At 37.0% G+C, this 18,224-nt stretch overlaps 1 protein-coding gene across 1 annotated transcript; it reads right to left on the bottom strand.

Annotated features, from left to right (window-relative positions):
• Positions 1 to 15,112: 15,112 nt before the first annotated feature.
• On the bottom strand, positions 15,113 to 16,442 carry LOC143633341 (oxysterol-binding protein-related protein 1C-like). Its single transcript, XM_077101663.1, has 2 exons — positions 16,164 to 16,442; positions 15,113 to 15,676 (listed from the first exon to the last, which is right to left on the bottom strand). Exons 1-2 carry the CDS (start codon positions 16,419 to 16,421, stop codon positions 15,317 to 15,319), a joined length of 618 nt encoding a protein of 205 aa, XP_076957778.1. The 5' UTR covers positions 16,422 to 16,442; the 3' UTR covers positions 15,113 to 15,316.
• Between the last annotated feature and the right edge of the window lie 1,782 nt (positions 16,443 to 18,224).

The raw sequence follows: 18,224 nt of genomic DNA, 5'->3' as shown, positions 1-18,224 counted from the left end.
CTGAAACGATACTAACCAGCTTCAACACCGTACGTGTGCAAACACCACTATACTCTTCATCTGCATCCTTCTCTGATTTCGACCGCCTTTTGTTTGTCGACTTATTAACATTGTCAACACCTCAATTGCCAGATTTTTCACATCAAAGCACACCAAATAACAGTGATCACAAGTCAAAATCGGTATTACAAACATGTCATAGGGCCGTATCTTTAATTTTGTCACATCATTACCAACAACCCCCCTTAGATTCTCCTTTATCAATCCAAGACCCGCTGTGAACGTCACATCTTCTAATCCTATCAAGCTTCCATTCTGTTAATCAACACAAGAAGTTAAAACCATGTACACTCCCATATCCCATCAACCATCAACTATAAAGAGTCTGTTAATTACAACAAAAATAAAAACACACATACAGCTAAACATGTACAATCTACCGTATCGGATCAACCATCAACTCTAACTATTCTGTTAACATCAAAAAACAATTAAAAACACCCAGATTTAAGCAGTCCCACACAACTGTATAGCTCAACCATTAACTCTAATAATTTTGTTAATTTACAAAACATGACCAACACGCAGACACTTCAACATGAATACACTGCTACCGTAACCGATCATCCATCACGTATAATCATTCGGTTAATAAAAATAAAAAAATAAAAATAAAAAAAGACCATTACACATGCATACACCACGGTATCCAATCAACCAAAACCTCTAAGCACTATGTTAATCTCAACATTCAATAATCGACACACACAGTCGAACATGTATACACAACCCCTTCCAAACAACCATAACGTCTATGCATGCTCATAACCTCAAAAAACACTAACCATCACAGACAGTTGAACATGCTTACACTACGCATCTGATCAACCAGCAAATCCAAGCACATTTTGCAATTTCAAAAGTGTACTATTCTACATGTCCAAAAACCCAACAAACACCATAGTAACTACACACCATTACACAACATAACCATGTATCTCTAACGCATGAGCCCATCCTAATTCTGTCTGCAACCTACACAAACGTTTACAACTTGAGTACTATCACCTAATAAGTTGTCAACACAAGCCCAATACACCCGACTAATAAACATTAATGGCAACATACATGGAAAACAACTGTAACATAACTTACAAGCTCGATGGGTCCAAGAAACAACCGATACGGTGACGAATTGCTCCTAGCTGCCTCCCCTTCATTCAACACCATTGAGAAACATGAGATGACGTTGCTACTTATCGCCATGTTCGGCTGCAGCGTCTCGAATGCACCCCGTGAACCTAACAGTCCACATACAGTCGAAAACAACGTTTCCCTACATTGAAACACAATATTTGTTACAACTATTAACACTAACATATGAACTTAATTTGAATTAGACCAGACGACTTACGTTTCTGGACCACCAATCCGATGTATGTACCTCCACACAAGAGTCTCATCTTTTTCTTCTTTGCTTGTAACATCCGCAGGCCTATACATATAAGGTGATCTGATTCGGTAGCTTTGACGTTTCTCCCTTTTCCCCCTTTTGATACCTTTACCTTTTTCGACCATCCTTTTGGACACTTCACTCAACGGAACGTGCTCTGTATCACTATCTATCAATTGCCCTTCTTGATTCTCCCCCGTCCGCAACTCAACAGCCACACCAAGTGTGTCACCTGCTATCTTTATTGTCATTGGTGTCTTCATCACCACGTCATCACCAATTTGTGTCATTCCCAAACTAAACAACGGTTCAACCAAACTCGGATTAGTTTCTTGTGTTACACTCTTCAATGCCGTAGCAATACCAATTCCTCCATCATTTCCACTTCTGCTTCCTTTCCCACCGGAACTCACCTTGTCTGCACTGTCGCACAACTCTTTCACAACATCCGGATCACTCCAAAATGGTGATCCATTAGGCTCTAGATCATCTACTTCATCAACTTATGGTAGCTGTTCTCCCTTTTCTTCTATCTCTTTCATTACACTATGCTCGTTGCTTTTTTCGTTACTACCCTTCCCTACACAAGCTGCCATGTTGAACTGGTTTTCAACACCCACATCCACCACCTTCATATCTCTTTGTTTATTTCCAGAATCCCCCAAATACCTATTTTTGTCTTCTTCAATTTAAACAACCTCCGTGTATTTGTCAACAAGTTCTTTCAGCTCACCATTACCGGGCTACGCATTGTACGCTTCTACCATTAATTTTTCAAATTCTTCCTTGCATTGGGAAAGCATGGATAACACTTTCCACATGTGCTGCACCTTAGCCTATATACACAACAATTGTAACTATTAGAATCTCCGGCTGTATTTTCATCCAAGTAAACATTAATCCACAATCACATATGGTACATAAATGAATCATACCTGCACCTCATTTTCTTCTATTGCCAGACTCTCCTCAATGTTAACTTTCTCCTTACCAGTTCTCTTGCTGGACGATCCAATCTTTTTAACTTTTTTCTGTCTACCGAACCCACCACCAACTATTTCAAGATGTTGCCTGTCTTTCAACTTATCCAACGTCCAGCCAGATAGTCCCAGATTAGATAGTGACACTACTACTCCATCCACCCTTACATTGTCAACATAATACAACTGCAAACATAGAAAACATCATTATCTACTCTGAATATACCTAACCAATATTTTATCTAGAAAATAGTAACTAGGATACCTTTAATTTAAATGACACTAAGGTTAACTACATCGACCACATTACTGTTTACAATCTCAGCATATATATCAGTTTCAACTACTTCTAACTACCTGCACCCTATCCACATGTACAACAGAGACGACTACCTTGTCACTATAATACAAATTCGATCATCGCAAACATCATTATTTACGTTTAATACATCTACCCAAACAGATATCCCAGAAACCGTAATTAGATATATTTTAAATTTTTTTACATCAAGGTCCACAACAACAACTATTCTCTACAGGTATATCAGTCACTACTACGTCCAACTCCCTACACCATACCGACAACCAGTCAGCTTAACACTCTACCATTATCGACATGAAAAGCAATAGAAACTCAACCTTGAATAACCAGTCAGCTTGATCATATGTTCCAAGCCTGCTATCAATATCCGTATGGCTCACATCACTTTTTCCATGGACCTCTTTCCATGCCTTACTTACCCTTAGAATGGATTTTGCATCCTCACACTTTACAACTACTTCACCTACATTTGGTAGACTTGTCAAAGAATGAATACCATCCTTTTTTATCATTAACCCACCTTCACACAATTCCAGAGTCATTGTTGACGTATCAAGCTTGTCCACCACATAATATCCCAAGTTACCTGGCATACCATCAACAGTCATCAACATGAATTTACCAAAACCCATATCCTTTACACACTTGCGTTGTGTATTTGAAAGTTTCTTCATCGCACTACACAATGAGTGTGGAAGAGATCTTGTCCTTATGCTTGGAACATCATACTTATCATACTTTGTCTTCCGATTCAACTTCTCTTGTTTTGGTAATGCTAACTCAGTATTAGGGACGACCAAAGACGTTTGCTCTTTCACAAAGTCATCATCAATATCCATTAGCTGTCGACGAACCGACCACAACATCGGATCCACCTTCACCGTACGATACAACCCCTACATTTTTTGGAAACCATTGTCAACCATAAAACCATATCTCTAAAATGCAAAGGCTCTAACAACATATATTATACTAGATTATCATAAAAAACACTATTACCTCTATGTTTCTTCTTAGATGGTGACAGCTGTCCTTTCTGAACCTTCTCATTTGTATGTGTCCTCTCAATGCACCCTACACGCACATATATGTATTACAAAAAAGTAACATACAACTGCATGGACCTTACCAACATTAATATATAGGAAACTAACAGCATAAATCCCATCATTTCTATTACAACCCCCCAAAATCTGTGTATAAACATACACATGCCTTTTTTCTTAATCCTACTCCCCCTTGCTTACCGTGTGCTACATCCCCTACATTATCATCAACTGTTGTTAACCCTAACTCCAATTCCACACAAACAACTATGTATATAAACAATATGATACATGATTACGATACACAACATACTTACCTGTTGGTGTCTTCCAAGTCGTTGTCTGCTGTGCTTTCTGTACCTTGTCAGTTTCATCTCAGATATCTGGTTCAGCTATACGCACAAACACGGATTACAAACCCAACATACTAAACTATATACCATCACAACATCGACAGATACGAACGTAACTAGAACCTATTTATTTTGACACCCGCATAAAAAAAATTTTAACATTGAACACATACATTGTTCCTTACTCTTACTATCCCCTTTCCCAACGTGTGACATTCGTGACAAAACTGGTTACACCTCAAGATTTACAAATCGAATAAGCGTTTAACCGCTTATTGCGTAACAAATGAACGGATAACCGAATGGGTCTGGTTGTGACCCAGATATTCCGGGGGGGCCATCTATAAGTGATATACATTTAATATAAGCCAATATATCAATATTATGGCCTTAGTTCGATAGCAAAACAGTTAAACGAAAACATGCTCGTTTAACGACCCGCTATAGATTTAAACGCGAAAGATAGTTACAAACCAAGCATTGTATCATCCGTTAAGCCAAAAAAGACTTACCAAACACTTATTTGAAATGTTTTAAGAGATCCGTGAAAATATTTTCGATTTTTACAAACAAATAGTATGTTTTTATGAATTTATACAAAAATAGCCGAAAAACACTCATTTTCGCGCCGTTTGTCGTAACCGATATGTTTTTCGCGCCAAAAACCAAACCCAAAATAAATTTGGACTCGGTATTTCACGTTCGGGCACGTAAAACGAGACTAATGGACCAAAATTGGACCCAAATGGGGCCCAAAAAGTCTAGCCCGCCAAAGTGGACTAAACCACCCTAAATCCTTTTCACATTTAAACTAGATTTTTGATATTTTAACAACATTCTTCTCAAAAATTCTGGACACTTAACTCCAGCCTTCTTCACACACTCAAGAACCCTAGAGGTAAGTAGCTAGTTTTGATCAAAATTAACTTATTTAAACATGGTTTGTTTATAAAAATGAAACTTTGATTACCAAGAATTACTTCTAACCATGCAAAAACCCTAAAAATGGTCAAAAAATATGTTTTGATCCTACACATGGTTAGAAACCTGGTTTGATAGTTTTTTTGGCCATAAACACGGATTAGAGGGTTTAAACGATGTTTTTACGGTTCAAAAGTTCGGTTTTATACCCTAACCGAAACCCTAAGTTAAGGGGCTGTTTGGTTGATGAAACTTTCTTGGTTTGTGATATAGGACTTGTATCTAGCTTACATAGGAGCACAAGAGCTTGAAAGGTTGATTAGAAAGGCGGAAACGAACCAAAACCGCTAAGGTAATGCCGAAACACTCGCTTACGGGTTGTTTAGGTTAAGGTTGTGATGTGCATATTATTAGGCCTTGACATTTTTTAGGAACATCAGGGACCATGTCATTGAGTCCCTGTTCAAATTTGGTAATTTTTCGACCATCCGAGAATATTTGGCGAATTTATTACCGAATTGGGACGTTTAATGGAGAAAAATAGTTAAAATGCTTCAAAAATTATGAAATTTTTCTGAGAACTCAGATTTAATGTATTTTGATCACATATGAATTTTGGTATCATTTGGAGAATTCTAAAGGTGTTTTGTGCAGTTGCGTTCGTGTGAATTTTTATAGCAGAAAAGAATATTGCACGAGCTTTTTACATTCGGGAATTGATACAGGTTGGGACATAATTTGAGTATTCAGGAATTTTTGGAAATTGTTTGGGATAAACGGATGATTTTCAGGCGAAATATAGCTGATAAAATGAATTTTTATAAATTAATAAATTAGTAAATAATTCCAGAAATATTTTTATAAAAATCTACATATTTTAATTAATAAGTGGCTAAATTTTCATAATTTAATGATTAACGGTTAATTAATTATGCTAATTTAAAGATTAAACAAATTCAGTTTTTATAAAAACCGGCAAGTTCGCGACTAACGAACCTGCGGGAATATCAAAACACCAAGAGTGATCAAAAATCATATTTTTGGATTAATTAAGTAAAAACGAACTTTTCTATGAGAAACCTGGACAATCCGGATAGATTGTGTGCGTTTCTTCTTAAATCAAACTGAATAAACGGAAACGGGCCTCGTAGCTAATCTGGGACCCCAGTATGTGACCCTTCTTTATAACTTAATCATTTTATTAACCAATACATTTACCCAAGCTTATTTCCCCATAACTGTTTTCTGAACGCGTAAACGAACAACTTGGCCCAGCTGGGAAAACGGGAATCTGAGCCAATTTCGGTTTTAAGTATTAGACATTGAACAACATCACAACCTAAGCCTATTGCCACTTTCTAGGCGTTCTAGCTATACCCAGATTAGTTATACAACCCAGTTTAGTATTGAGATTATAATAATATTAAAATATTAATATTATTATAATATTGATTATAGGAAACCGTGATTGCAAGTTACACGAACCTCGAACCGACGTGCTACTGATTATCTACTAAACGGTGAGTTTTATGACCCCACTTTTAAACTGTTTTTACGAACTTTTGGGGTGAAAAACATGTTACATATCTATATATACTCTGAACTGTTTGATGATGGGAATTATCTAAGTGCTAACACACAAAAGTCCCCACGAACACAGTGATTAACTTCGAGCCGGTGGCTTGTGAATAGTACTACTGGTTTGACAAACCCATACGGAATCGGCCTAGTTGCCTTGTCACATAGCGCCGTTTTCACATGACCATACTTATACAAACAGGCTATGTAGGGGTAGACATAGCTACCGGGGCATGTTGTGGGCGGAAGGGGAGCCACAGTGGTTGATTGAGCATGGGAAATGGATGCACGCAGCACAGACAGTCAAGGCTTCACTGTAGCTTAGCATAATTACATCATAAACATACAAACAAACGTACTTGTGAAGTACATACATACATACTTGCGTAGTTACAAATTGTGATGGTTGTAAGCAAAAATTGATTTCTTAAAACTCGTGAAACTCACCAACTATTTGTAGTTGACCATCTTTAACATGTTTTTCAGGTAATGGATTGGATTAGAAAATCAATGTGCTACGTGTTTGACTTGCGATCAATGCTGGTGAATTGATGCAAGTGTGCTAATAGGAAGTAAAGCCGCTTAACGGGCTGGATTTAGTTTGTATCACCTAGTTGTAAATGAAGTTAGATCAATGTAAAATATTGTAAAGTAGTTTGTATTGTTCTTTATAAACAATGTGGTTGATATCAGTGGTGTCTGTTACATTCCCGTTTTACGCTTCTGCAAATCTCTTAACGGGGTGTGACACAACGTATGCTACGTCCCCTACATTTACATCAACGATTGCCAACCGTTATTCAAAATATATATGAATAACTCTTTTGACAATCATCATGCTACATGATGTTTGATACAAAACATACTAACCAATATGTTTCCTCGTAGCCGCTGTGTTCTGTGCTTTCTGTAACTTATCGGTTTCAGCTCGGCTCTCGCGGTCCCCTACATGCACAAACGCGGATTCGAACACCCAATAGATAATTTCATCGAACACCCCAACATCGATAGCTACCAACGTAACTGCAGCCTATTATTTTTAACAGCTCCTTAAAACATTTTTTGGTTACAAAAACATACCTTTTTCCTTAACCTTATTCACCCCTTGCTCAACGTATGCGACATCTCTTACATTCATATTATCCATTGCATTACCATTACTCCATCTTATAGATACATCCTTTTACCAATATACTGTTACACGATTCTAATGCACATAATACATACCTCTACGTTTCTTCTTAGCCGGTGATTTCTTGCTTATGTGTCCTTTCTCTATTTCATGTGAGCTCCCAAGGTCCACTACACGCACAAAACACGCATTAGACAACACACCTATCGCCTTTCACAACATCAATAAATACGAACGTATCAACAGCCCCTATTTTGTTAATGTGCCCCAAAAAATTCTTACAACACTAACACATACCTTCTTTCTTATGCTTGTCCCCTTCTTCCGCGTCAACATCCACCGGGTTCGCACTATCGTTCACAAACCTAGAAAAGCTAATTCTCTTGGCCAATCCTTTCACTTTTCCTTTCTACACAATGTAAAAACGAAACTTTAAACCCCCAAACCACATAACTGAAAAACCATTATAGGTGTCCACCTTAACAACCATAAAAAAAACAAAAAATTCAACAATATCAATAACTTACTGGTTGACATCGTTAACATATGATACGTCCGGTTATGGCCTGCAACGCATACACAAATATTAGCATTCACAGCATCCGTAACTACACAAAACACCTACTACACATTCACACCACAAACACACACGCGTTTACCTACGCATAAACTACACACCATACACCCACATCAACATGCACTCCAACAACACCTATAACACCAAACACCCCGTTTAACTTCCTACACACCAAATCCATCCGTGCACATTCACTAACTTATTAAAAACTACGCAAAACCTTATACTAACCCATTCATGTCATAAACTCACTGTTCAGATAGCCTGTCGACAACAACATGTAACACAAAAGACCATCAACACCAACTAATTATGACATAAACTACCAACCCCAAACCAAAACTAACTACTAACAGTTAACCAACAACAAAACAAACATCATCCATCATACACAACACCAACTACACTAATCACATTATACATATTACTAAAAACTACATCTTACTAGTTTTTTCAGCCAACCCTATCCAATAACCTACACATAAAGATTTGAAAACCGACAAACTAGCCTACATATACTCAACCGTAGATACACAGATTAAAATGAAAAATGTACAACAAAACCCACTACCTCACCGCTTCCATATATTATATTACCACAACATCTTCGTCTATCAGAGCACAATAACCACACAACACAACAACATCTACATAGAAAAAAGCTGTACATACCTCCCAAAGCACGTGAATCTTTGAAGTGAACTAGAAATCACCAAACCCCCAAATCGATTGGGACAGACAGCTGTGCACTTGACGACAAGGCAATTGCCTCTTATACTAACCAAAATGGTATCCACAGCGTTTAATTCACCAGATTTTTGTGTCCTCCGTTTTGATATAATGAGAGGATTTCCAGCGCGGCTGAGTGTGTAAGGTGAAGAAATGTTTTGATTGTGTGTATCATCTTGATTTCCAATAATATATCCGTTCATCAAAGAACGTGAAACCATTATAGCAGGAGCGTGACCCCCGGGAATAATCATTGATGAACCAGCCATTCTCCCTAACCAGCTACACATGTTTTACCAAATTACCCTTTTAACCAAATAATATCTGGTTACAAGTTATTGATATTTACAAAAATGCCATCTCTTAACCTACACCATAGATCTTTTTAATCAATGGCCAAGATTCACTTCTCGCACTTCTCATTCTAACAACACTTCTCGCAAGATCCATCCCCTATATATATATATATATATATATATATATATATATATATATATATCAAAAACTTATGTGAACTCTCCAACTATTCAATTAGTTGACTTTATTTTATATATACATGCTATAGGTACCATTATTAGAGGATGATACTAGGAGAAGACATTAGTACTTACATATTCTAAACAAATTGACAAATTGTTTAGTTGCATTTTTCTTGTAATTTTTTATTTTCAAACTTGTGTATTTGATGTTGAAATTAATTAATGATAGTATTGACACTTAATAGTGTGTTTTGAGCAATCTGTACGTCACACTCAGGGGTTTCCGCTTAAGCTGGGGTGTTACGCTGTAGAGGTGGGCAAATAAACTGGTTAACCAAACCGACCCAAAAATCGGACCAAAATTGAACGTGTTTGAAACTAATTACGCAGAAACCGGTTTGGAACTGATTGAAACCGTAGGTTTGGAACCGGTTTGTAACTTTCTCCACGAAATATCGGTTTTAAACCCGAAACGAAACCTACCAAAACCGGTCCAAACCCGAACAGAAACCGATCAAAAACCGAACCAAAACCGATCGTAGCCTGGTCAAGAAATCGGTTTCAGCCCTAACCAGAACCGATCATAAACTGGTTTTGACTTTTGTTGACCAAACCGAACTACTTTCAACCCATAACGGTTTTTACTTTAAAACCGGTTTGTGAACCTCTGGTTTCTTGTTCGTGATTGTAAACCCTAACTCAATTGTACATTTCATTTTCATTTCAATAAAGATTAACCGTTGGGGTTTCGTTATTATTCTTCATGTGCTTAGATTAATTACACATATTCGATAACAATTGGTATCAGAGCTTCGCTGATCGGTTCAATTGTGAAGAATTTGATCTTCTGTTTAATTGAATTTAAAGATGGTGAATGAGTTTGATTTGGAAAAGTTCTATGGGAAGAATGACTTCAGTTTATGGCAAGTCAATATGAGGGCATTATTTATCCATCAACGCACCTCTGATGCATTGTTAGGAGAGCCAAATATGTCAGAGACTCTCACTGATAAGGAGAGGAAAGATATTCTGGAAAAAGGCCCATTCAGCCATTATCTTGAGTTTGGGAGATCGAGTCTTGAGAGAAGTATCGAAGGAACTGACTGCAGTTGAAGCCTGGTCGAAACTTGAATAATTGTACAGGAAAAAATCATTAGCCAACAAAGTATTGTTGGTTAATATTTTGTTTAACAACAACTTAATAAATAGGTCTTTATGTTTATCATGTAATTGGTTATGTTTTGTATAAGTTTTGTATTAGGCGAACTTAAATGGGCCAACGAGCATGTTAAGCGAACTTGTCAAGTTCGCTGGACTAAACCCCAGGCTCAAGCCCAACGAAGATGTCATGTATACAAATGACATATTGTTTAGGTTTTAGGTTAGACATCACAAGTATTCCAGCCACCAAGTTCGCCCTAGGAGAAAAGAATAAACCATGTTCTAGTCTCGTATTGTAGTATTGATTGTATCTTATTATAATCAATAGAAGAAGAGAATTAAAGTGATCGTGTTCTTGTTATACTCGTTATTACCCCTTATCGTTAACTATGCCAGTGCTGTAACATTATAGTTGAGTAATTATATAAACTCAAATTCGATTAAAGTTTGATATCACTCCGCCTCTTCACGTCTGCATGTCTTTACTGTCTTGATCGGTAGATATTATTCAATACAAGAATCCTTTGTGTTTAATCCTTGTGCTCTACACATTCCTACATATTTATATCCAACACTAATTAGCGAATACTAAGGGGATTCTACACCCTTATAGTTTGTGATACTTCTATAGTCGATCCATTCCAGGGACCTACAATTGGTATCAGAGCATTAAGCTCGAAATTGTGTGGTTCAGGAGTATCACACGAGTGTTACGGTGCTAACCAAGGATTTTGCTAAGTTTTTCACGTCCAACCATACCTGAAAATCTTACCTAAGCCCTTATTAGCCCTGTCAAAAACCTACGAAATCCACTCACTCAAAAAAACCTTCAAAAACAATAAAACCACAAAACTCAGCCATCACAGTGAAGCTGTCGCTAGGGTTTACAGACCGACAAAGTTATTGGAAGCGAAGTTACAAGTTAGGCGAACTTGTAACCAAAGCGAAGTTGACAAACGAAGTTTACCAGGCGTGTTTAACCTTTGGATTTGTTGACTAGGCGAAATTATAGTTAGGCGAAGTTGTTTAAAATTAAAGTTTGATAAAATAACTTCAATTAATATTTCAGACATTGTCAAAATGGAAGTTAAAGCAGGTTCAGCCACTAAAAAACCAAAGTTACTAAGAGGAACCAATTTTGTTTAGTGGAAATATCAGATTGAATAATTTATTAAATGGCAAGACTCTACAGATGTGGCCATGCATTGAGGATTGATATATTCCACCAACCACAATGTTTGAAGGTAGGGAACAGGTTAAGAAGTACAGTAAAATTGAATATGTTGAAAAGAAGTTATACGAGGCAAAAAACAAAGCACTTGCGGAAATAACTTTGGGCTTACCGCAGGAAATCCTTCACACATTCAAAAAATATATGACTGCTAAAGCAATGTGGGAGGCTTTGGAAAATTGATATGAAGGGAACGTCACGATACGCAATTCAAATACCAAATTACTAATGACTCGTTTTCTGTGTTCAAGTGTTTAAAGAATGAGACTTTGGATGACATAATCACCCGCTACTATTACCTAATGACAGAACTTGATAATTACACAATCAAATTCACTGACATAAAGATAGTTGAGAAACTTCTTGATGCTCTTCCACCTAAATGGGAGATGTACACGGTAATGATTAGGGATGACAAATAGTTTGAAGCGATCGACTTAGAAAAGGGGTAAATAAGCTACGGGCCTATGAAATAAACATGAAGAGAATGGAGACAATTACTTATCAAGTTCAGGATGTGAGAATGTATGGAGCTAAACTGTCTTCAAGTTCGAGTTCAAAACGTGGGTCAGCAGCATATTACACGGGAAGTGAAATGGGTGAAAATGGAGGTCCTGAGGTGGTGATGAATTCAGAGGGAGATATTTTCTTCATAACCAGTGGAGGAACACCTACTAAGAGCCAGACTAAGGGTAACAGTAAACCAATTAGTCCTCCAAGTGTAAACTACTCAAAGATGCCAATGAGTGTGAAATATGTTGAACAATAATTTGCCTTGTATGCTTCATTCATAGCATCATATAGAAACTACATAAAAGGTAAGATTGTTGATCATGCTACATTAGATGAGGATTATGATCAAATTGATGCAGATGATTTAGATGAAATGGACTTGCAATGGCAAATGGCCATGATTGTGAGAAGAGTCAAGATGTTTATGAAGAAGACGGGGAGAAAGTTTATTGCTCGTAATTTTTGAGTCTGAAGCAGATTAATACAAGCTTTTAGCAACAACACGCTCTAAAGAAGCAATCTGCTCTCTATTAGACTAAGCAGAATCAAAATCAAAATTGATATGAGAAATATCTTGAGCATATGGCGGTGGAAATTCAGTAGATGAGCTGGCAAACTGAGTAGCAAGAGACACTGAAGTTGTGGCAGTCGGTACACTCGATGTAGTAAAAACAGTAGATTGCACACATTGTTCTACCATTTATGAAGTATTCAATGAAACAATAGGCAAAGAAACAATTACCAGTGCATCTAAACCCACCGTAGAGATTCAGTAGAAGCACTTACCACAACCTGAGGCATGATAGAAGCAGGAACGAAACTAGAACTCTCACCAACGCGAGTTCTCTTTGGTTGTCTTATCAACTCAAATTTCTCCTCTTCTATATCCTCCTCCTCCATTTCTCAATCGACGAGCTATCTTCCATGTTGAAGAGATCAGTGGATTAAAGGATGTAAATGGGAGGATTTTTGTTTAAAAAATCATTTAACCTAAAATATATCAAAGTGTCACAAAAGCTACATGTTCACTTAGCCATCATACTCACATGCAAAACCATCACATCAGATTTTCAAAATTCAAATTTGAAATTAATAACTGCATTGATAAAGTGATCAAGCGATCATGCGATAAAGCCTAAAACGTTAAAAAAATTGATAATAACTTAGAGGAAAGGAGATGAACATATGGGCCAAGAGGTGTTAGGTCTAATGTGGAGGCTAGATTATTTTGGGCCTGGTTCAAAAGAACTATGGAGCAGAATATTATAATATCAAATGGGTTGATCCGTTTTGTTTTAATTATAGTCCATATTAGTTTTCCTGGTGAACAAGTAGAAAACCCTAATCTTGTATCTATTTATATTTAGCCTTGTACTTGTAAAGCCTCATCACGAGTGAGGCAGAAAGCAATAATAAAAAATATCCTGGTTGTAGCCCGTGGATGTAGTTTAGCCGACCAAACCACGTAAATCTCGCATGTTCATCTTCATTTATTACTTCTCTTGAAGGTTAATTGTGTTTGTGTGTGTTTTGCAATACCCAAATCCCTTACTAGAGGCCCTTCAGTGATCCGAATACTGATTAAAGTCAGACACCACTATCACTTAGTCATAGTTACTTCTAGCATGGGGGGCTACTGACTGGGGTAGCCTTGATTGCACACATTGGGATTGGGCTGCATGTCCAACGGTGTGGCAAGGTCAATATCACAGGGGCGATCATGATGGTCCAACGCTGATACTTCAAGCTGTTGCATTATATGATCTATGGATTTGGCATGCATGTTTTGGTATGGCGCCCGCAAACAATGTTGATGTCGCTGTGTTAAATACATCTCCTTTATTTGACGACGTTATAAGAGGGAGTTGCACAGGGGACATCATTCTATGCAAATGATGTCGAGCACGAGTACGAGTACTACCTAGTGGACGGTATTTACCCGGAGTGGGCTACGTTGATGGATAGTTTTTCATGCCCGGACGATGACAAACGTTAATATTTCAAGAAAAAAACATGAATCGGCAAGAAAGGATATCAAACAGGAATTCGGTGAACTAAAGAAGTGATGGAGCATAATTGCGTAACCGGCGTGTTTACTCCGCAAGGACATGTTAGCAAACATTATGTATACTTGCATCATCTTACATTATATGATAATAATTGAGGACTTGGGCCAAGGGACTTGCCAAGATGACTACGATGATGTGTGATTGCCGACCGCACTACTAAACATCGACAGGAAACTTTGTAACATGTTGAAAATACAAAACATGGAGAAACATTCAAACCTTTTGATCAAATTTGGTAGAACATTTGTGGTTGAACAAGAATAATGATGAATGTGAAGACAATGATGAGTAGAAAAATTGTTAGTTTGTTTGAGTTTTACAAATTACAAGAATATTTAGTGGTTTTGTATTTTTGTTTGGAGCATTTCACAAAAATAAACATCAAAAAAATTATCTTGAAAAACTGGCACGTGGCATGATAACTAGAAAAGCTGGGTTATCTCATAAGGCATAAAACATGAGATTGTCTCTCTATCTACGCATAAAACTAGGTTATCCCACAACGTACAGCCTAAATGATCCTGATCACAAATAGTTTCTACTTTCTATGGCATTTTCGGTCACAAATATAAAAACCAATATTTCGGTCCCTAGCATCTTTAGAAGTTTTCTGTCACAAATAGCTTGGCGTCGATTTGATTTGCTACGGTAAAAACGTTGCAATTTATGACGGATTTGACAGTCGCAAATGCCCGTCTTTATCAAGTCGATATGCGTCTTGTAACAAAAACCAATCCTATAACAAGCTCGATTTATTACCACAACACATGTTTCAATATTTACAAGCCCTATCTATAAGAATCCTTAGTTTCTTTCTCAGAACTGCAAGCTGCGATTGCATATCCGAAAACTCACTCATCATAATCTTTTCGGCATCTTGAACGATTTCCTCATTCACGCCTTCTTTCAATAATCTCGCTCTTAACAATTCTGTTGAAACCGTAATTTCAGTGCTCATAGTATTTATCAACTCCCGATTAGACATTCGTGGGAACATCTGCTTTGCAGTCTTCAAGGCTTCCATCCATTCCTTTTGATCTTCCTGATTGTTTGCCCGTAAATGCAGCCTGTTCGTGCCTGTATATATTGAAAACCTTCGGGCATCTGATCTACTTTCCCGAATTGATGATACCTGCAATAAGTTAGCAACAAATAGAAGATTCTCATCAAATAATTTGAACAACATATTTATAATCACTATTGTAAAATAATTGGGTATTTTCCTTCAGATAAAATACCTACGTACGTGCCAGAAATTAATAGTTATATTTGATTGATTTTTTCTGTATACTTTTTTAGTAGAAAAATGTATTTTCATAAAATAAATAAACTTTTTATTCACCGGAAACGCATAGGAAAACGTGTAATTTATAACAAATATGTGTAGGAAAAACGTGATCGGAAATGAGTAAAAAAAATCTCGTTGGAAATGCATAGGAAATATTTTTAGGAAAAAGTTTCTGCATGTATTTCCAACGAAATCATGTTTGTTAGAAAACAGTAGTTAAATACTAATTAAATGCTGTTTGCTACGCTTTGAAGACCGATAATGTTATTGAAAACAACCCAAATAGTGAATTCGATCAACATATTGAATAGAATGTTAACCATTAACCAACCTTGAGGTGAAGCTCGCCAAGGGGCTTGCGGTGGTGAGGTGAACAGCTGCCAATGACCCGACATCCTTTATCGATTTCCTTTGAAACCATGTTTTTGTCGAGACCATGATTAATCTTGTAATATGAAAGCACGCCATCTTGTAACACAAACCATTTTGGTTTCCAGCCTTTGCCACAATTGACCCACTTATCCAAGATCCCAGATAACCTTGTTGTGGCTATAGGTGGCACCGTTGTGACTACGGTAGGAGAAGGCATGATTAGTGGTTCATGATCGGAAAGGTGATGGGCATTCGGTTGCCGGATAAATTCATTTTCTTTTTGGATTGGGGAGACAAAATAGAATACAAGGAGAAATGGAAAACGTTTTTCTAGGCGAATTAATAGTACCATTCATTTCATTTCAGTTTCTAAAGAAGTCTTTCCATATGTATTCATGGTCCTAATTAATCACTCATAATTTCACAGGTAGTGTACGTTCCTACTTCCTATCCCTGGATGTTATTATCAACCTTAGGCCCATAGGTATACAATATCAGGGCGTTAAAGCTGAGTTGGCAAAATTAACGAGTGTTATACCACTTCTTTCATAGGTTAAGAGGCTTTAAACGCAAGGTGGGTTAAAATGTTAGTTAAATATAGAAATCTGGCTTTAGTGTTGTATTCAGCTCCTTACTGATTTGGTTGTGATAGAAAGTTGGTTCAGTTGGTTAAAAGAATAAATATTAATTACTCATATTAGACTACATATTTGGTAACACATATTTAGTTTTGTCAATAACTAACTCTATGATTATAGAAGGGTGTGTGTGGTGCGGTTTTAGGCTAAACCGAACCAAAAACCAAACTTTTTTTTTTGATATTTTAAAACCATTTGATTTCGGTTTTTTTGTCTTTTGATTTTTGATTTTTGGGTTAGGTTCGGTTAAGTTTTGGATATGGTTTTTTCGGTTTTGCTAATTAGGCCAAAATAATTTGAACCAAAAACAATTCAACCCAAGATGTTGAAATTTGGCTTGATATTTTTTTTTCTTTTAAACTAATTATTAATAGTGTTATAAATTAGGTATATTGGTTTTTATCGGTCCCAATTATTGACTTTTGGTCAGTGTCTGTCCCAACTAATGAATTGGCTGCTGATTGTCCCAACTTTTAAAGTATTTGTTCCTAATGGTCCGCGACTAACAGAATCCTAACGCCGTTAGTTTCAGGTCGTCGGTAAAACGTTTTTGGCTGGAAAATTCAAATTTGTTGCCGGAAAACATCACCTGAACACCGCAACCACCGCCAATTGACTCACTGCTAACCAATTACCACCACTTGAGCACCATCAACCGATTTCGACGATGGTTCTAAGGCGGCGACCTCAATAATTGGGGTTTTTACTAGAAAAAGGTTCCTAAAGGTCCGATACGAAGTTACCAAGATGTTTGGAACGAAAATGTTGAGTTTTCGGGGAAAAAATTGAGTTTTCCAGTGAAAACCGTTTTTCCGGCGACCTGAAATTAACGACGTTAGGCATCTGTTAGTCGCGGACCGTTAGGAACAAATACTTTAAAAGTTGGGACCATTAGTAGTCAATTCATTAGTTGGGACCAGCAGTGACCAAAAGGCAATAGTTAGAATCATTAAAAACCAGTATACCTATAAATTATCATAATCGACAGACATAAAATACCATCATTCTCCTGCTTATGATTCAATGTCAGTTACAACTCGTACAAGTATATATGTGTGCGTATTATATTGTTAAACATGGATTAATGAAATGTCTTTCTCCTCTCTATTCTTTGTAGCTCATAACACATTATCAGCACCACCATGAAAAATCTTGGATCAAATCAACTATATTTGCTTCAACAATCATCAGTGAAACAAAGCGATCTTTAAATTAAATGAGGACAATGAAAGGCAGTCAACACCACAGCAACAGCTTCGTTCGACTTTTTCACATCGAAGTCCAGCCGCACCAAGGGCCCTCTATGTTGAGACTTGAGATCAATTGCAAATAGCTATTCGAACCAAAATCAATGTTCCCTGGTATGTTCGGCCATTTATTTC

The sequence above is a fragment of the Bidens hawaiensis genome, unplaced genomic scaffold (genome assembly GCF_021521415.1).
Source record: "Bidens hawaiensis isolate Kalapana, Puna unplaced genomic scaffold, B.hawaiensis_p1.1 tig00006693_1, whole genome shotgun sequence".
Taxonomy (NCBI): Eukaryota; Viridiplantae; Streptophyta; class Magnoliopsida; order Asterales; family Asteraceae; genus Bidens; species Bidens hawaiensis.
Note: the sequence above shows the minus strand (reverse complement) of the source record. Positions and strands in the feature narration are given on the sequence as shown.

Excerpts from the sequence above, each read along its gene's own strand:
- LOC143633341 (XM_077101663.1), bottom strand. The coding sequence starts at position 16,421 with ATGCCTTCTCCTACCGTAGTCACAACGGTGCCACCTATAGCCACAACA. Across the intron at positions 15,677-16,163 it reads TTGGCGAGCTTCACCTCAAG|GTATCATCAATTCGGGAAAG; the intron begins GTTGGTTAATGG and ends AACTTATTGCAG.